This window comes from Carlito syrichta, unplaced genomic scaffold (assembly GCF_000164805.1).
Source record: "Carlito syrichta isolate Samal-C Ts95f unplaced genomic scaffold, Tarsius_syrichta-2.0.1 Scaffold39610, whole genome shotgun sequence".
Classification (NCBI taxonomy): domain Eukaryota; kingdom Metazoa; phylum Chordata; class Mammalia; order Primates; family Tarsiidae; genus Carlito; species Carlito syrichta.
Window position 1 is genome coordinate 202,324 of NW_006983706.1, and position 16,411 is coordinate 218,734.

At 45.3% G+C, this 16,411-nt stretch overlaps 1 protein-coding gene across 3 annotated transcripts in view; it reads right to left on the bottom strand.

The window, feature by feature from the left end:
- The window catches only part of CDCA7L (cell division cycle associated 7 like), a 47,023-nt gene that overhangs the window by 2,327 nt on the left and 28,285 nt on the right, over positions 1 to 16,411 (bottom strand). The window contains exons 2-8 of one of the 3 annotated variants that reach the window (XM_008047877.2): positions 15,232 to 15,372; positions 10,398 to 10,535; positions 6,477 to 6,851; positions 4,230 to 4,301; positions 3,943 to 4,113; positions 2,185 to 2,310; positions 749 to 898 (exon numbers count right to left, since the gene is read on the bottom strand). In XM_008047877.2, coding sequence (XP_008046068.1) covers positions 749 to 898; positions 2,185 to 2,310; positions 3,943 to 4,113; positions 4,230 to 4,301; positions 6,477 to 6,851; positions 10,398 to 10,535; positions 15,232 to 15,372 — 1,173 coding nt within the window. The remainder of the gene's footprint in view (positions 1 to 748; positions 899 to 2,184; positions 2,311 to 3,942; positions 4,114 to 4,229; positions 4,302 to 6,476; positions 6,852 to 10,397; positions 10,536 to 15,231; positions 15,373 to 16,411) is intronic. The other 2 variants (XM_008047884.2, XM_008047891.2) reach the window with 2 other exon arrangements.

Here is a 16,411-nt window from a genome sequence, read left to right on the forward strand (position 1 = left end):
GCCTGGGTGACAGAGTGAGACTCTGACTCAAAAAAAAAAAAAATTAAAAAATAAAATGTCTGCGACATTGGGCACAGTGCCAGGCACATAGCACTCTATATTGCAATCCACCCATCCATCTCCTGGTCCAATGAAATCAAAAGGAAAGCAAATCACTTTGCTGGAGAAAGCCACAAGGATCACATGTACAAATCCAAACAACTTATGAAAGTCTTGCTCTGCCACTGAAAAATCCACCAGAAACTTTTCTATTCTTCCACTGGTCAGCTTGCTCTCCTTTGAGAAGGAAACCCTATTTTTCATTTCCCCTGGAGTCTTAGGACGCAGAAGAGGAAGGTGGTGAAGGCTCTACAGAAACCAGAGCTCGGCCGGGATCAGTGGCTCAGCCTGTAATTCTAGCACTTTGGGAGACGGAGGCAAGTGGATTGCCTAAGCCCGCAGGTTCGAGACCAGCCCAGGCAACTTGGCAAGACCTCATCTCCACAATAAATCAAAATATTAGCCGGACATGGTAGCATGGACCTGTAGTTCTGGCTACTTGGAAGGCTGAAACAGAAGGATCGCTGGAGCCCAGGAGGTGGATGCTGGGGTGGCCATAAGTGTGCTTCTGCACCACGGCCTGTGTGACAGAGTGAGACACCCAACTCAAAAAAAAAAAGGAAACCAGAGCTCTGCAGCTACCAGGAGCCCTGTCTTCAGCTTGCTGCCTTTGCCAACACAGTTTACAATGGACACAAATGGCTCCTACCGGGTCCAGCAGCGCCGACCTCACGTCCTCCCCATAGCGGTTCCGCAGGCACGGCCCACAGAACTGTCCTCGCACACCACCGCAGCTCTGGTTCCGACACACCGTCTTGGTGTCAATTGTCTTCTGCCGACACTGATGGCACGTGTTGCCCTAGAGAGGATAGTGGCGAGTGGCTGAACACAGGAATTCATGAGGCCAGATGCTATCACATGCACCACCAATCAAATGAGGAAGCCCCTAGAATAGAGCAGGATTGTTTCCCTAGTACAACCATGGTATCCTTGTCTAGATGGCAAGCATTTCAGTCCTGGGGCCAGAGAAGCACATCAGGCCAGATGAGGTTGAGTAGAGAGCCCAGAAGGAATGAAATGATCAGGCTTGAGGCAGGGGACATGGGGCAGCGGTCACCTGTTGCCTTTGGGGGTAAGTCCTGATACATTATAAAAACAACGTAGGATTTCAAATACCAAAGGCAACAGGTGACCAAGCAGCAATGAGGCTCAGGTGGCATCAACGTGACTCTAGCTTAGTGCTGCAGACCTGAATATCATTAGCATAAAAATCTATGTTTGGTTTTTTTTAAATGTTGGTGATTAAATTTAAAACATTTTAATACTACCTTAAGATAGTGTCCCATTACTTATCAAAAAGAAAAAAAAAGGCCAGGTGCAGTGGCTCACGCCTGTAATCTCAGAGCTTTGGGAGGCCAAGGCAAGAGGATTACCTGAGCCCAGGAGTTTGAGACCAGCCTGAGTAACATGGCAAGACCATATCACTATAATAAAATAAAGAATAAAAATTCGACAGGCATGGTGGTAAGCACCTGTAGTCCCAATTACTTGGAAGACTGAGGTAGAAGGATCACCTGAGCCCATCAGGTTAAAGATGCAGTAGCCATGATCGGGCCACTGCACTCCAGCTTGGGCAAGAGAGTGAGACTCCAGTTCAAAAAAATAAAAATAAAAATAAAAAACACACAGAACAACACAAAGCTTCCCTCTACAGCATTTAGAAGAAATGTTAAGCTATTTCCTGCCCACCAAAGATATTCTGTTAACCTTTGTTTTCTATGGTTACTCCCCAAATACACTATCCTTTTTCAATATTTTAAACATATAACTGTATAAATATTTAAAATATAACTGTATCTAAATATCTTTTTTAAGCAATACTCCTGCCTTCCCCCAGATGATATGCATCCCCAAGAAAATTCCTTCTTCTGATGAGAATTCCTACACTGAGCTGTCTCTCCTGTCCCAAGCATAGTTGACCCTTGAGCCCTTCCAATTTAGAGCCTGGCTCAGAGTCTTCAGAAAGATGGCACAAGGGGGTAAGTCCTGATACATTATAAAAACAACGTAGGATTTCAAATACCAATGCCTTAGGCTCCCAATCAGAATCACAATCATGACAATTATTTGTAATACATAATTTACCAGAACTTTGTCATAGATTTTATCGCGAACAGTTATGGCAACATTTTCTAAGTCCTCTTCAGTGATATCTTCCACGGGCCGAAAAGAAGACATGCGGCGACGTCGCCTATACTCCCGGCATTTTCCCTGCAAAACAGGCGAAAGGAGAATCCAGAGTAAGGTATTTTGAGTGGTTAAAAAAAATCATGGCCGGGCTCAGTGGCTCAGCCTGTAATCCCAGCACTTTGGGAGGCCCAGGTAAGTGGATTGCCTGAGCCTGTGTCTTTACAATAAATAAAAAATTAGCCAGGTGTGGCAGCGCACGCCCATAGTTCCAGTCACTTGGAAGGCTGAGGCGGAAGGATTGCCTGAGCCCAGGAGGTCAACACTGGGGTAGCTGTGAACATGCGTGCCACTGCACTCCAGCCTGGGTAACAGAGTGAGACTCCAACTCAAAAAAAAAAGAGCCGGGCTCGGTGGCTCAGCCTGTAATCCCAAACCTTTGGGAGGCTGAGGTGAGTAGATTGCCTGAGCCCGCGGGTTCGAGACCCGCCTGGGCAGCAAGACCTCATCTCTACAGTAAATCAAAAAATCAGCCGGGCATGGTAGCGCATGCCTGTAATTCTGGCTACTCAGAAGGCTGAAACGGAAAGATCGCCGGAGCCCAGCAGGCGAGGCTGCGGTGGCCGGGAGCGGCCACTGCACTCCAGTCTGCGTGACCGAGTGAGACTCCAACTCAAAAAAATAAATTAAAAAAAAAGAGCATTTTCCTCTCAAAGATCTCTCACCCTTTCTGTTAGTCATGTCCCTTTGCTAGTTCCCTAGAATCACTTCATTCATTTAGTCATTTACTGAGCTCCAGCCACCACCACCAGCTGCGAAGCTGTCTTCTCAGCAAAGAGATACAATAAACAAGAAACTCACTATGCAGAAGTTTTAACCCATTTCCTTTCAACCAAAGATATTCTGTCACCAGGTGCTGTGGCTCAAACCTGTAATCCCAGCACTTTGGGAGACTGAAGCAAGAGCACTGCCTGAGCCCAGGGGTTTGAGACCAGCCTGGGCAATTTGGCAAGCCCTCATCTCTACAATACATCAAAAAATTAGCCAGGTGTGTTGGTGCATACTTGTAGTTCCAGCTATTTGGAAGGCTGAGGCAGAAGGATCGCCTGAGCCAAGCAGGTTGAGACTGCAGTGGCCGTGCACATACGCCACTGCACTCCAGACTGGGTAACAGAGCGAGACTGACTCAATTAAAAAATAAAAAGATATTCTGTCAAACTTTATTTCCTATGGCTCAGGTGTCTTGGTTCTTTGGTGTGAGCTCTGTGGGGACAGGGAAGTAAACCAAGCAAACCACACTGAATAGCCAAACCCACAAATGGGAAAGAAGGGTCCCAAGCTTCTCCTTCCAAAATGAAAGCATGCAAAACACCTCATTCCTCAAACAGAAAGGCAAAGTGGAAAATATACTCTTCCACATGCAAAACCACAAAGCTGACTGGAGCTGTTAACAGGTCTTTACTGCGGGCACCAGAGATTAGGCTGGGGTCCTCACAAACAAGCTGCTTCTCAGCTCGGCTTAGATGAAGGATCCTCTCTGTGACCCACAGTTTAGACCAGGGGTTCCTCTCAAAGTGTGGTCCAAGAATTATTACCAAGCTGGGAACTTGATAGAAATTCTCAGCTGCTGTGACCCTGTGGTGATTGTGATATGTTCTCAAGTTTGAAGACCAATAGCTCAGACAAAGAATAGCTCAGTTATTGGCCAGACTATACCCCGCTAATTGTCTTCCTTCTTCTGAAACTGTAAAACTCTTCTGCAAATTTGGAGGCCGAGACAGTGAAGTTCTCTAGAGCAAACTTCTCAGGAGGTCGCGCACTCCGGGTTGGGTTCATACGCCGTGTGATCTCTCCTTCGGAGAAGGCCCGCCGCACTGTTTTCTTCTTCTGAAATCAAGAGCACAGACACATGCAACTGGGGACTCTCCTGAATAAAAGTCATCTGGTGAATGTTAACTAAATCTCAGTACTGGTATGAATAACTCATAATGAGTTTCACTTACAGAAGCCGAGGTCGGGGTGCGTACTGGGAAGAAATCTGGCATGGAGTTCAATTCCGCCAACAACTGAGCAAGCTGAAGTTCAGAACAAAAGAAAGGATCTTAAATAAATTATGCCGCCAGGTCAAGGTCACTCAACACCTATCACATGTCTTCAATTTTGTTACCATAAGAAACCTGACTTAAGTAGTTTATGAACCCTTAACAATCATACTTCTGCCCTCAAGTGTGAAAATTCTATCTCCAGAGGTGAGGTGCTGAAGTCATTATGCCTATGAAGGTACTTTATGTCTATTCCTTAATAAAGGACAACGTGACACTTTGAAAACAGTCCTGGAATGATCAAGGCCTGGAGTATGGTGTTTGAATTCGAACTTGCTTGGAGGGTAATTAGCAGTGGGACTCTGGGACAAATCATTCTGCACACCTGAATCTCAAGTTTCAGCATGTTTAAAAAGAAAATGCTCCACTACAGTAGTCTAGTGGTTATCTAGCACTCCAATAGTCTAATTCTCTAAATAGGTTAATTTCTCATCAATAAAAAAATTTATAAAAATATTAGCAAATATGCACCTAATAACACCAAATAATAGGCACCATATTCCAATCAAGAGAATTTGATCAGGATTCTTTTTAGTTTTAGATTTACATAAAAATAAGGGCGTCACTAAAAAATCGTGAAGAACATAGTTCTTATTTCATTTTGTTTTTTTTGTTTTTTTTTGTTTTTTTTTTTTGAGTTGGAGTCTCACTCTGTCGCCCAGACTGGAGTGCAGTGGCCGCTCCCGGCCACCGCAGCCTCGCCTGCTGGGCTCCGGCGATCCTTCCGCCTCAGCCTTCCAAGTAGCCGGAATTACAGGCACGCGCTACCACGCCCAGCTGATTTTTTGATTTATTGTAGAGATGAGGTCTTGCTGCCCAGGCGGGTCTCGAACCCGCGGGCTCAGGCAATCCACTCACCTCAGCCTCCCAAAGGCGCGGGATTACAGGCTGAGCCACCGAGCCCGGCTCATTTTGTTTTTTGAGAGACATGGTCTCACTCAGCCTAGAGTGCAACGGCACAGTTATGGCTCACTAAAGCCTCCTGGGCTCAAGCTATCGTCCTATCTCAGCTTCCCAAGTAGCAAGGATTACAGGCATGTGCCACTACACCTGGCTAATATATTTTTGTAGACACAAGGTCTCACTATGTTGCCCAGGTTGGTCTCAAACTCCTGGCTCAAGGGATTCTCCCACCTCAGCCTTTCAAAGTGCTGGGATTATAGGAGTGAGTCACTGTTCCCGGCCTCATAGTTCCTATTTTAATGATGCAGATGAATACAGTGCCGAAAATTTCCCTTAGCTAAGCACAAATACGCCTTCAGATAAAAAAAATCACCCAAGAGTAGGCTTTCCATTTTTAAAAAGTAACTTATTAGACATGAAAGCTTATATAGCAGTGTCATTACATTATGAATTTTTAAAGAAAAAAATACACCAAAATGCTAAAAGTGATTATGACTGGTGGTTTAAAAAATAAAAAAAAAGGTGTTTATGAATAATTATGAAGCAAACAATGATTTATCACAATGATCAGATTAACAGTTACTGATCACATATTGCAAAACCAAATATACGTGATAAAGATTTCACCTTGTTCCATTAATTATCCCAATGAAGACACTATACAGAGAATTAAGAGCACTAACCTTGCTTTAATTCCTAGACCTCTTCCATTCCTTCAGATAATGTCTCAAAACTATGGCGGGTCCCCGCCAGAGAGCAATTTCAGGTGAAAAACCTCCTGCCTGACATGTACACTGCAACTCCTCGGTGGCCCTACTTCCTCTTTGCTCTTTTCTGCTGGGAGCAGGCCAGTTGTTCTGCCCCTCTCATCCCCAACACCACTAGATATTCAGAACTTAACTTGGAAACAGTAAGCAGCATTAGTTCATGGCACCATGTAGGGGGCTATAAATGGTCCTGGGGAGCCTCTTTCTGTTCCCAAACCAGAGCTGATCTGTAATAACTGCTTTGGGTTCTGGAAAAGAAAAAGGATACACAATACCCAGAGTGCATTTTCCTGCCAGAAGCCAAAGCAGTAGCAGCTACAGGAGCAAAGTAGCTCTGTGAGCCTTGGCAGCTGTTGTCAGGGCCCAGTGCCAACTCCCAGAGCACCCTCGGTGGCCAGACCCTGTACCAACTCCCAGAGCACCCTCTGTGGTCCGAGCCCGGTGTCAACTCTCAGAGCGCCCTCCACAGAAGCCTTACCATGGCTTTATTCTCCTTGATGTTCATGGTCCTTTTCAGCAGAGCATTCGAACTCTCCTGGCTCTCATCCCTAGAATCGTCCTCAGACTCAGAGGCAGAATCTTCCTCTTCCGTCCCCTGTCTACGGCTTTTCTTTCTTTCCAGAATTGTTTTTTTATCATTCTGTAAGCATGAGCTAGAAAACAACTGCTCAGAAGAACCGTTTTTATCTGACTTTTTTGCCAGCTTCTTGGTGGGGAATTGGAAGGCTACTCGAAGACCAATACTGCTTCTTGTAGACCTCCTTCTTTTGGGGGTTGCCTGTTCTTCTTCTTCATCTTCCTCTTCCTCACTCAAAGAAGTTTTGCTGTCATCACTCAAATCTGACTCCACGAGCTAACACAGTAAGAGCAAAAGAAAGAACAAAGGCATTGTCTATAGCAGACCTAACAAAAAAGATGCACATTTAAAACAATGCTTGCATTCGTTTTGGAAAAGCACAAAAAAATGAGAAAATCTTCCCCTTCTTATGATTAGTTGCCTCCGAACTTTTCAGTTAAATATGCAGTTGGTTGATGAATAAAATCTAAGTGCGGGCCATCGACTACTGAACTGTGTCCTGGTCACACACATGGCAGAGCCAAGTTCTGTTCGGAGCCTTAGGCAGGAAGCAAAACTCTAAGAGGGCAGGCTCCCCCACAGAGGAACAGCCAAGCTGGCATGTCTAAAAGCCAGGTAACAGGAGGAACAGTCAAAGAAAAGGGCATGCATGACAGAAAGGTTATCATCAGATAAAAATGAAGTGCTGAGGTGAAAAAAAACACTGACCTGTCTCCTCTACAGAGCGAGAACAGGACTCAAGAGGAAAGGCAGTGGGAGAGCTGACCGTATCTCAGTGAAGTGATCAAGGAGCAGGCAGATGACCTGCCAGAGGGTCCTCAGTCAAGGGCAGTCCCCTGCCTTTTCGGTAACCTTCAGGGCCATAAGGTGAAATCAAGTCAGAAAACTCTGTAGATCCAGGCAGGGTGGCTCACACCTGTAATCCCTGCACTTTGGGAGGCTGAGGTGAGAAGACCGTTTAAGCCCAGGAGTTTAAGAACAGCCTGAGCAACATAGCAATACCTCCTCTCTACAAAGAAAAAGAAAAAGCAAGCTCTGCAGGTGATTACAAAGCACCCTTTTGGTCAGCTCAAGAAATCCTCACTCCATATTTTCAAACCCCACATGGTACAGATCTTCAGCATTAAAACACTGCTCAGTCTTACAAGGGTGAACAAAGAACACAGTGCGCATAAAAGGCAGTAAGAGGGGCATGTCTTCCAGATGACAGCAGGGTGACATCTTAGATGTGAGAGGTTTAAATATTCAAAATCAAAGATGCCTTTCAGACATCCCTCCTTGACCACAAGCTAGGAAGTCTAGCCCAGGAACCACTGTCAGGGGATACTGAAAGTGGGGCTACCATTAGAACAGCAAGTGGCAGTAGGATGGACCCAGGACTCAGGTCAGGGAATTTGCTTCCTCCTTGATGATCCCCCAAAATTCTAGTTGGACCTGAATCAGAAATAAGGTGAGGGGAGAAAAACACAGAGACTACCAACCCTGGCGCATTAATCCACACCACGCCCAGCGAGAAATGAGACTTGGCTGCACTGATTTATATATTAAATAAATTAGCAGCTTCAGAGTTCAAAATGGTGGGCTGTGAAGGGGACACGGTCCCCAACTTGAGGGCACACGGTCAGGGAAGACTTCAGTTTTGCTCCACATACCAGTCACCCTCGTCATGTCTTTACCAAGGATGTGAAGCGGCTTGCTACCAAGGACTGAAGAAGGAAAGCACAAGCGGCCCACAGCCCAGAATGAGACCTGAGGAAAGGGCACAAGGTCAGCCCTGAGCTGCGGCTGCTTCACATCCGGCCAGCAGACCCCTGGAAGCAAAGGTTATGGCAGTTCCCCACTGTCAGGTAAGATGGTCTCTCTAGTTCCCACAAGGGTGAACAGGAAGTTGGGCAGGAAGCAACAATGCTTGTCTTCTTACTGAATTCTAAAATGAAACTGGCAGGAGTGCCTGCACTGAGCTACGAGCTACATCATCATCTACATAACACATCCCAATTCTAGCCCTAAGTATACAGACTCCAAGGGAGAGAAAAAGACTTCTGGGGTCATTCTCTTTTTCTCACTAGAAACACATGTCATCTGAATAATTAGATATCCCTTAGCTGAAGAACAGAAGATAAATAAATCACTGAGGGATGCTACCCATGAGGGTTTTGGCAGGACCTTGCTGGCAAAGAACTGGGGACTTGTTGGCCAGAACCCATGAACTGCCACACAAACAGCTTCTGCAGAGAGAGCCGAAGAAGAGCTGGGCCTCCAGGCTGGCACAGCTCTAGGCTGCTATTTATGGAAAAATACCACCATTCAAAAAGGTGCCCTACCATGAGGGCTTGTATACCCTGAGTCGAGTCCTCCCCCAGGCAAGATGGAGGACAAGGCCAACCCAGGAGTCACAGTTTATTTACCCTTCTACACAGGCTCTGTACCGAAAGCTGCTCCTTAGAAGCTTCTGATTGTGAAGAGGTTTAAACTCTATCTCATCTTGATACCAAATAAGAAAGGGGGATGTTTATTTTATTATTATTATTATTTTTGAGTCAGAGTCTCATTCTGTTGCCCAGGTTGGAGTGCAATGGCCTGCTCACAACCACTGCAGCCTCTACCTGCTGGGCTCAGGTGATCCTTCTGCCTCAGCCTTCCAAGTGGCTGGAGCTACAGGCATGCGCCACCATGCTCGGCTAATTTTTTGATTTATTGTAGAGATGAGGTCTCACCAAGTTTCCCAAGCTGGACTCAAACCTGTGAGCTCAGGCAATCCTCTCACCTCAGCCTCCCAAAGTGCTAGGATTATAGGCATGAGCCACCATGCCCGGCGGGATGTTTATTCTTTTGGATACATGCATACTCTCTTTCAGCTAGCAGACGACATTTTTGCACTTAAAAGAAATCCAAAGGCTATGCTTTCAAGTTACCTTAAGATTCAAATAACAAAGGGCAGTACACTAGCCTAAACATACAGAATAAAAGGAAGGGATCAGTCAACAAATCTGTTCATATAAAGTACAGATTTCTCTGGGCATGATGGCTCATGCTTGTAATCCCAGCACTTTGAGGAGAGGCCGAGACAGGTTGCTTGAGCTCAGAAGTTCAAGACTGGCCTGGGCAACATAGGGAGAAATTATCTCTACAAAAAAATTAAAAATTAGCCAGGCACGGTGGCGCACACCTATAGTCCCAGTTACTTGGGAGGCTAAGGCAGAAGGATCACCTGAGCCCAGGAAGTCGAGACTGCGGTGAGCCACGATTGTATGCACTGCACTCCAGCCTGGGTGACAATGAGACTGTAACTCAAAAAATAAAATAAATTAAAATAAAATAACATAAAACGTGCAGATTTCCCTCCAGAATCCAGGCAGGCCTAGGTCATCTTTCCCATTAAGCATGACAGCATCCAAATCCAGAATGTATACAGAGAACTCCAAGTTTGTACCACAGTTAAATCTGACAACTAACTTCAAACCTGAGACCATTATATCACACACAACCAGAAACGACTTTAAGGAACTGTCACTCTAAGACAGACTGAAAAGATATAAGAGGTTCAAGAAAGTCTTTGATAAAGACAGTAAGGAACCCTTGGGAAATACCCCCCAAACCCCACAGACACGAGGGAAGAACAGCTGGACTTTCTCTAAAAGAATAATGGACGGGTGGACCAGGAAGTAGCCATTTTTTAGGTTAATTAGCTTATAAAACAAATATAGAAGAAAAAGTAAAATCTGTTCATTTGTGAAGTGGCATCTTACAAGTGTAACTATAATTCAGAAACAGGACTAAACACACATTACAACCCTCAACCCTTCCTACTGTAATGATTACCATTACTTCTGGGTTACTCTTCACATTCAGGTCACTCTGCGTAAATCCTTCAAAATCTTCTGACTCTGAGTCTGTATCCTCTATAAAAATCCGTCTTAGCTCTTCTGTGAAGTATTTGGAATGGAAACGCACATCCTGCTAAATTAAAAACACACATATATCAGAGACGGAAAGTAGCACACAGGGTGCAGGAAGACCAGGGGACTGCTGACTGGGTATAGTTTCTGGTGGTGATGACAAACCTTCTGGAGGTCGACAGTGGTGACGGCTATACAACACTGTGAATGTACTTAATGCCCCTGAACCGTACACTCGAAAATGATTAGCTCGGTAAATTTTATGTTATGTATATTTTACCACAATTTTTTAAAAGCCGACATGTACATATAGATACACAGTTTCTAAAGCTTACAAAAATGTAGACCGACAAAATTTAGACAATTCCAAAAATCAGGATGGGCGTAGTCTCCATCCGCTTCTGGCATGCCTGCTAAGTGCTCATGGAATCCAGTTACTCCTGCCAGAGCTGGCAACCAGGAGTGTCTGCTTTCATACAGAGCCAACAACATGGGGAAGGAAGGACGCGGGGAGAAACCTGGCTACGTCCCATGAGCTGGCTCTCCTGTCCAGCCACCATCCCAGGTCAGTATCGCCTCCCTTTTGCAAACAGTGACCTTCTCTGCAGGAAAGGGCTGGGGACCCACATGACTTACCACTCACTACCGGAGAGCCTGGACTTGTTCAACTACAGTCACCATGGGGGAGTCGATGGAACACTCACCCCCTCCTCTCCTAGTGAGCAGAGGTGGGCCACTACATGGTAGTGGCAAGTGAGTAGAAAAAAAGCCTTTTTTTTTTTTTGAGTCAGGGTCTCACTCTGTCGCCCAGGCTTGAGTGCAGTGGCATGATCACCACAATCATGGCTCACTGCAGCCTCAACTTCCTGGGCTCAGGTGATCCTTCTGCCTCAGCCTCTTGAGTAGCTGGGACTACAGGCATGTACCACCACACCTGGCTAATTATTGTTATGATTATTTTTGTAGAGACAAGGTTGCGCTATGTTGCCCAGGCTGATCTTGAACTCCTGGGCTCAAGCAATCCTCCTGCCTCGGTCTCCCAAAGTGCTGGGGTTAGTCATGAGCCACTGCACCTAGCCTAAAAAAGACATTTTTTAATGATGACTTTTTCTTTCTTCTGAAATACTGCAAAGAAGAAACCCAGCTCTCTTAATGGTATGCTTGAAAAAAAAGGAAGGGAAGGAAAAAACAAACTATGGACTGAGGGAAACCTGCAAGACCAGCCTCCTGCAAGCCCGTCACGCTCTACCAGGACCCAAGTTGTCCCCAGTTCCCTTTGACGTCTCTTCCTCCCACCCTCGATATAGCAATGACCCCTAGTAATACCACATGTGGCTGAGAATCTTTATCATCCTCCTGCCTTTCCCTGACTTTAATTATATACTTCTTCAAGCGCAGATATCTCTGGAGAAAAATAGATATAATAGACAAGTGGAAAAGCTTATGGGGCACAGAAAAAGAAAAGCCTAAGTCTAAGAAAAGCATTTTATAAGCTTAAATATGCCTCCTATGAATTATTATGGGTAATTGGAGTGAGTTTGCTCAGAGCTAAATTACTTTGTTCTTTTGTTGATAGCTGTAGTGCAGCTGCTTGAAAAAAACACACACACAAAAGGGAAGTGTCTGTAAAGTGAAATGCAAATCGTGTTGAAGGGAGACCAGAGGCAGCATACACACACTGTGTGTGAGTTCACGCAGCATCTCTCGGCTGGTGAAAATGGATCATGAGCGTGTGGGGTCAGGCAGAGGAAGCAGTGGACCCCGGCTTGATTATTAAGGAAGAAAGGAACACAGCTGTCGCTAAGGAAACCCAACATGCACCTGCAGCGACAAGTGCAGGGAACATCTGGCTCCCAGGGCCGTAGGCCAGCCCTGCAGGCTGATTCAGGGCAATGGGGTCTATGTGTAAATTTCATCAGAAATCCAAAACTCTGCCTGGGGCCTGAGAAAAACATGTCACGCATTAAAGCAGTGAGTCCCAGTCTTCCAGTCCTCTGGCTCTTTCTATCCTATATCCTGGCCATACAGGGTAGTGGGTCACCTGGAAGAGATCAGTATCTTTGGTGGCCAGTCCTGATAATTAACTTAGCCACAGTCCTCAACAGAGGCCCTTATGCTTTTATTTTCCTTACTCCAAAGGGTATACCAACATCTTCATGTGGGTTTGTATGAAGCGAATCTCCACCCACATAGCTTCACTGTGTTCCTGGTGACAACCCTCGCCAGATTTTTATTCTCTGGAACCTGTTCATTATTCTTCTAAATCAATACTGAACACTATGATCAAGACCATAAGCAAATATTGGATCAGAAGAGGAGCTAACATAGGAGTTATGTTTTGTTTTTGAAGCCCATGTGACATGAAGAAACAGACTGGAGAGCAATGGCCTGCTGAACCAGACAGCCAGACAAGCACCCCATTTCCATGGCACCCAGTAAACAACCACTGGTGCTCACTCTGTAGTCAGGTGGGTGGGGGGGGGTGCTGGATGCTTAAAACAAGAGGAAAGAGGACAACACATAAGGACAAAAGTAAAAGCCAGGAAAGCTAGAGAGCACCATTCAAGTATGCAGTCCCCTCCATCAAGGAGTTTATAACCTAGGAGAGGAGCCGGATAGACTGTAAATGTCTTAAAGGAGAGGAGCAGACAGACCCACAAATAAGCACAATGAGGGGCAGTGTGATAAGGGATTCAAAAGCAATATGGCACACAGAAGGGAGACAATCCAGTAAGACTTCATGGAGGGAGCAGCATTTGAATTGCACCTGAACCGGGGTGGAGACTAGGAAAATAGTGAGAACACACACAGGCTGAAGAACAGCAAGGGTCAGTGAGCAGAAAGGGCAGAACAGTGGGTGAGGAGGGAATCAACTTGACTTCTGGTTCCTTGCAGCATGACAGGCAGGAAAGAGAGTGAGGGGAGGTAAGAGGCTGAGAAGTGGTGACCCTGGATTTTGGAACCTCCCAGCTCAGTGTGTCCCAGATGTGAGGTTGTGGACAGGTCATTTCACCTCTCTGAGTTTCACCACCTGCAAATTGAAGAAAGTAGCAGCACCCACAGCTCCCCCGGGAGGTCTGTGGATTAAATGTAGTATCTGTATGAAAAGCAGCTGGGGCAGGGTCACAGACCATCTACAGCATGCTAGGGTCATACCGGAGGGCCTGAGAGGACAGACCTGACTGCATCAATAGTCACCATGGCAGCAGAAGCAGCTGCTCTGTTTCTCAGTGCCCAATGCCTGCCAGTCTCTGTGCTCAGCCCTTTACACAATCTGCAGTGCTCAGAATGGCCCTCAGGTGGACCTGGATCCAGCAGGCTCTGCCTGCCCCTACCGCCTGACCATGGAGAGAAGGGCACTCTCTGGATAAGGGAGGAGGCGTGACCCAGTGCAGTCCTATGACAGATCTTAGTAGGAAGGGATGAGCATTCAGGTAAGAGCTATGAAGGCTATGGCAGCCGCAGAGGGAAGGTAAGGAGGGATGCAAAAAACAGGGCAGAAGTTCCATCAACTCCTGGCCAGGAGTCAGAGGGGCGGGGGGGAGAAAGGGGAGTAAAAGAAGGAGAAGAAGGTGGGAAGGAGGGGGAGGAAGAATTATTGTCAAAGACACAAAAAAATGGAGATGAAGTCAAGAAAAGGGAGAAGCCAGAGAGACAACAAGGACAGGGAGGATGGTGAGTTTCAGATCTCCCTCAGCAGCAGGACCGGTTCAGCAGGCAGTCAGAGATCTACCAGAGGCTGGAGAGAGAAGCCAAGCTCCACCTAAGAGCAGAGTAACAGCTCAAAACAGGACTGTCAATGAGATCATGATGAGTAAAAATGAAGACAAGCCTTGGAGAACATCCACATCTAGCGTAAAAAATAAGTGACCACAGCAAAGAGTAAAAGGGGTAACCCAGGGGAGTGAAAGGAGCTGGCTGGTGGCATCGAAAGCTGTGAGACTTACAAAAAGATGAGGATAGCAGAGACTCCCAGTGACCTCAGGAAGCACAGTGCTCTCCCTGGCCAGAACACACACACGGAGCTCCGAGCAATTCAGCAGGCTCTGCACAGACGTATAATCAGCTGCTTCCCTTCCTGCACTTGCCCTGTTGAAGCAGGGTGGGTTTAATGCGCAGCCTTTTAGGAGATGCTACAGTCGAGGGAGAATGAGTTTTGAGTGCCACCATGAACTCAGAAGAAAATGCCACTGACGGCTAGATACTCTGACTACTAAGGCAGAATATGAACCTCCAGGAATCTACCTCTCAGAACTGTAACTTGTGTCTAATAGAGATCAAAGTGATTAAAGCAAGAATAATTCTCTCCAGCAATTCCAAAAGTGAGATGCTAATGAATCATACCACAGGATTACAGAGGTAGCAATTGTCTGTCAGTCACTACATGTCCCATCAGGCCTCACTATAGCTTGAGGTGGGCTATCGTAGAGTGGGCTGGCCTCTCCTGTCAGCTCTGTGGGAGGACTCTGAACACAGTCTCACCACAGGTAACAGCCCTAAGGTAACCAAGAAATGGATTTGACCACATGAGGTTCCTTTATTTAAAAATAAAAATGTACACAGGAAGGATTAAAATGGCAAAAGTCAACTAGGTGCTCTAATTTTTTTTTAAAACAAGAAGGCATAGCACTTCTAAACTAAAATGCTCGACAATGAACTGATACCACCAATCTAAGATCATGCTCAAATAAAACAGCATCTAAACCAACATTCAGGTTTCCCAATAAACCCACCTGCTTGAAAGGAAGCATCCATACCTGTTTCCCTGACACCAGTGAGTCAAAACTATCACAGCTCTCCTCTGATGAGAGAGTTTCCATGGGAACATCATCTCGGAAGCCCACGAACTCTTCATCATCACTGGGGGCGTTAAAGATGTCAGCCACTTCCTTAGGGATCTGTTTTGGATTCAAAAGAGACGAAGGATAAAACCGGGGACTATTGTAATCACTTCGGGAAATTTTCTAGAGGGGAGTTGAAATCTCACCACTTTAACTCTCTGCCGTGGTGGCCCAGAAGACCCCTGTAATCCTGAGCAAAACATGCTTCAATTATCTTTTTTTCTCCTACAGTTGATTTGTCCTTAAAGTTCATCCATATAAAAAAGATTCCATAAACATTATTAAGCTCCTATTTTCTTAAATAATTTCCACCTGTAGTTTGTTATTTTTCTGTTCTTTGTCATATGCTGATTCACAGATAACAAAGTTCACACAATGAACACACAATGAAATAAATAGCTTTCCCTCTTTTCTATATTCTATATCAATTAAAGTAGCTGGGGAATTAATTCCATGAGAATTTAAATGCTACTAGGGAACAATTCTTTCTAAAGAGAATTTGTCAACACACTTACTGACAAAGATGCATTTGCTAGGAGTTTATTTTTGTATGTTAATGACATTTTCTCCCAACCCTTTGTATTTTGGGGTTTTTTTTAAAGCAGGATTTATTAAGAGGACAGAAAAGCTCCCACAGCCGGAGGGGACCTGAGGGGATTGCCCAACCCTTTGTTTTAAAAAAGTTCAAACACACAGAAAGGAGAAGAATAGTACAAACACTCGTAGATTCTTCACCCAGAACCACCATGTCACCACATTTGCTTTTTCTCTCCTTCAACAAATACTAGGTAAAGCCACAGGCATTTGCTGATATTTGACTGTTTGTGACCTGGGAAAACAGCAATTTAATGTGTGTCAACCTAGTCTATACATTCCCACACATTGATTAATTTGCAGATGTCATATTAATTAGCCCTAATATGATTCAGCATACATCTCCCAGGGATAAGGACATTCTCCTCCAGAACCACAAAAATCATAGTTGTGTCTAAAATAATTAACAATAATTCAGTGACATCATTTACTATAAGTCCATATTTTAATGTCTGCAATAGTTCCCAAAGTGTCTTTTATAACCCCAAGGCTCATGTGTTGT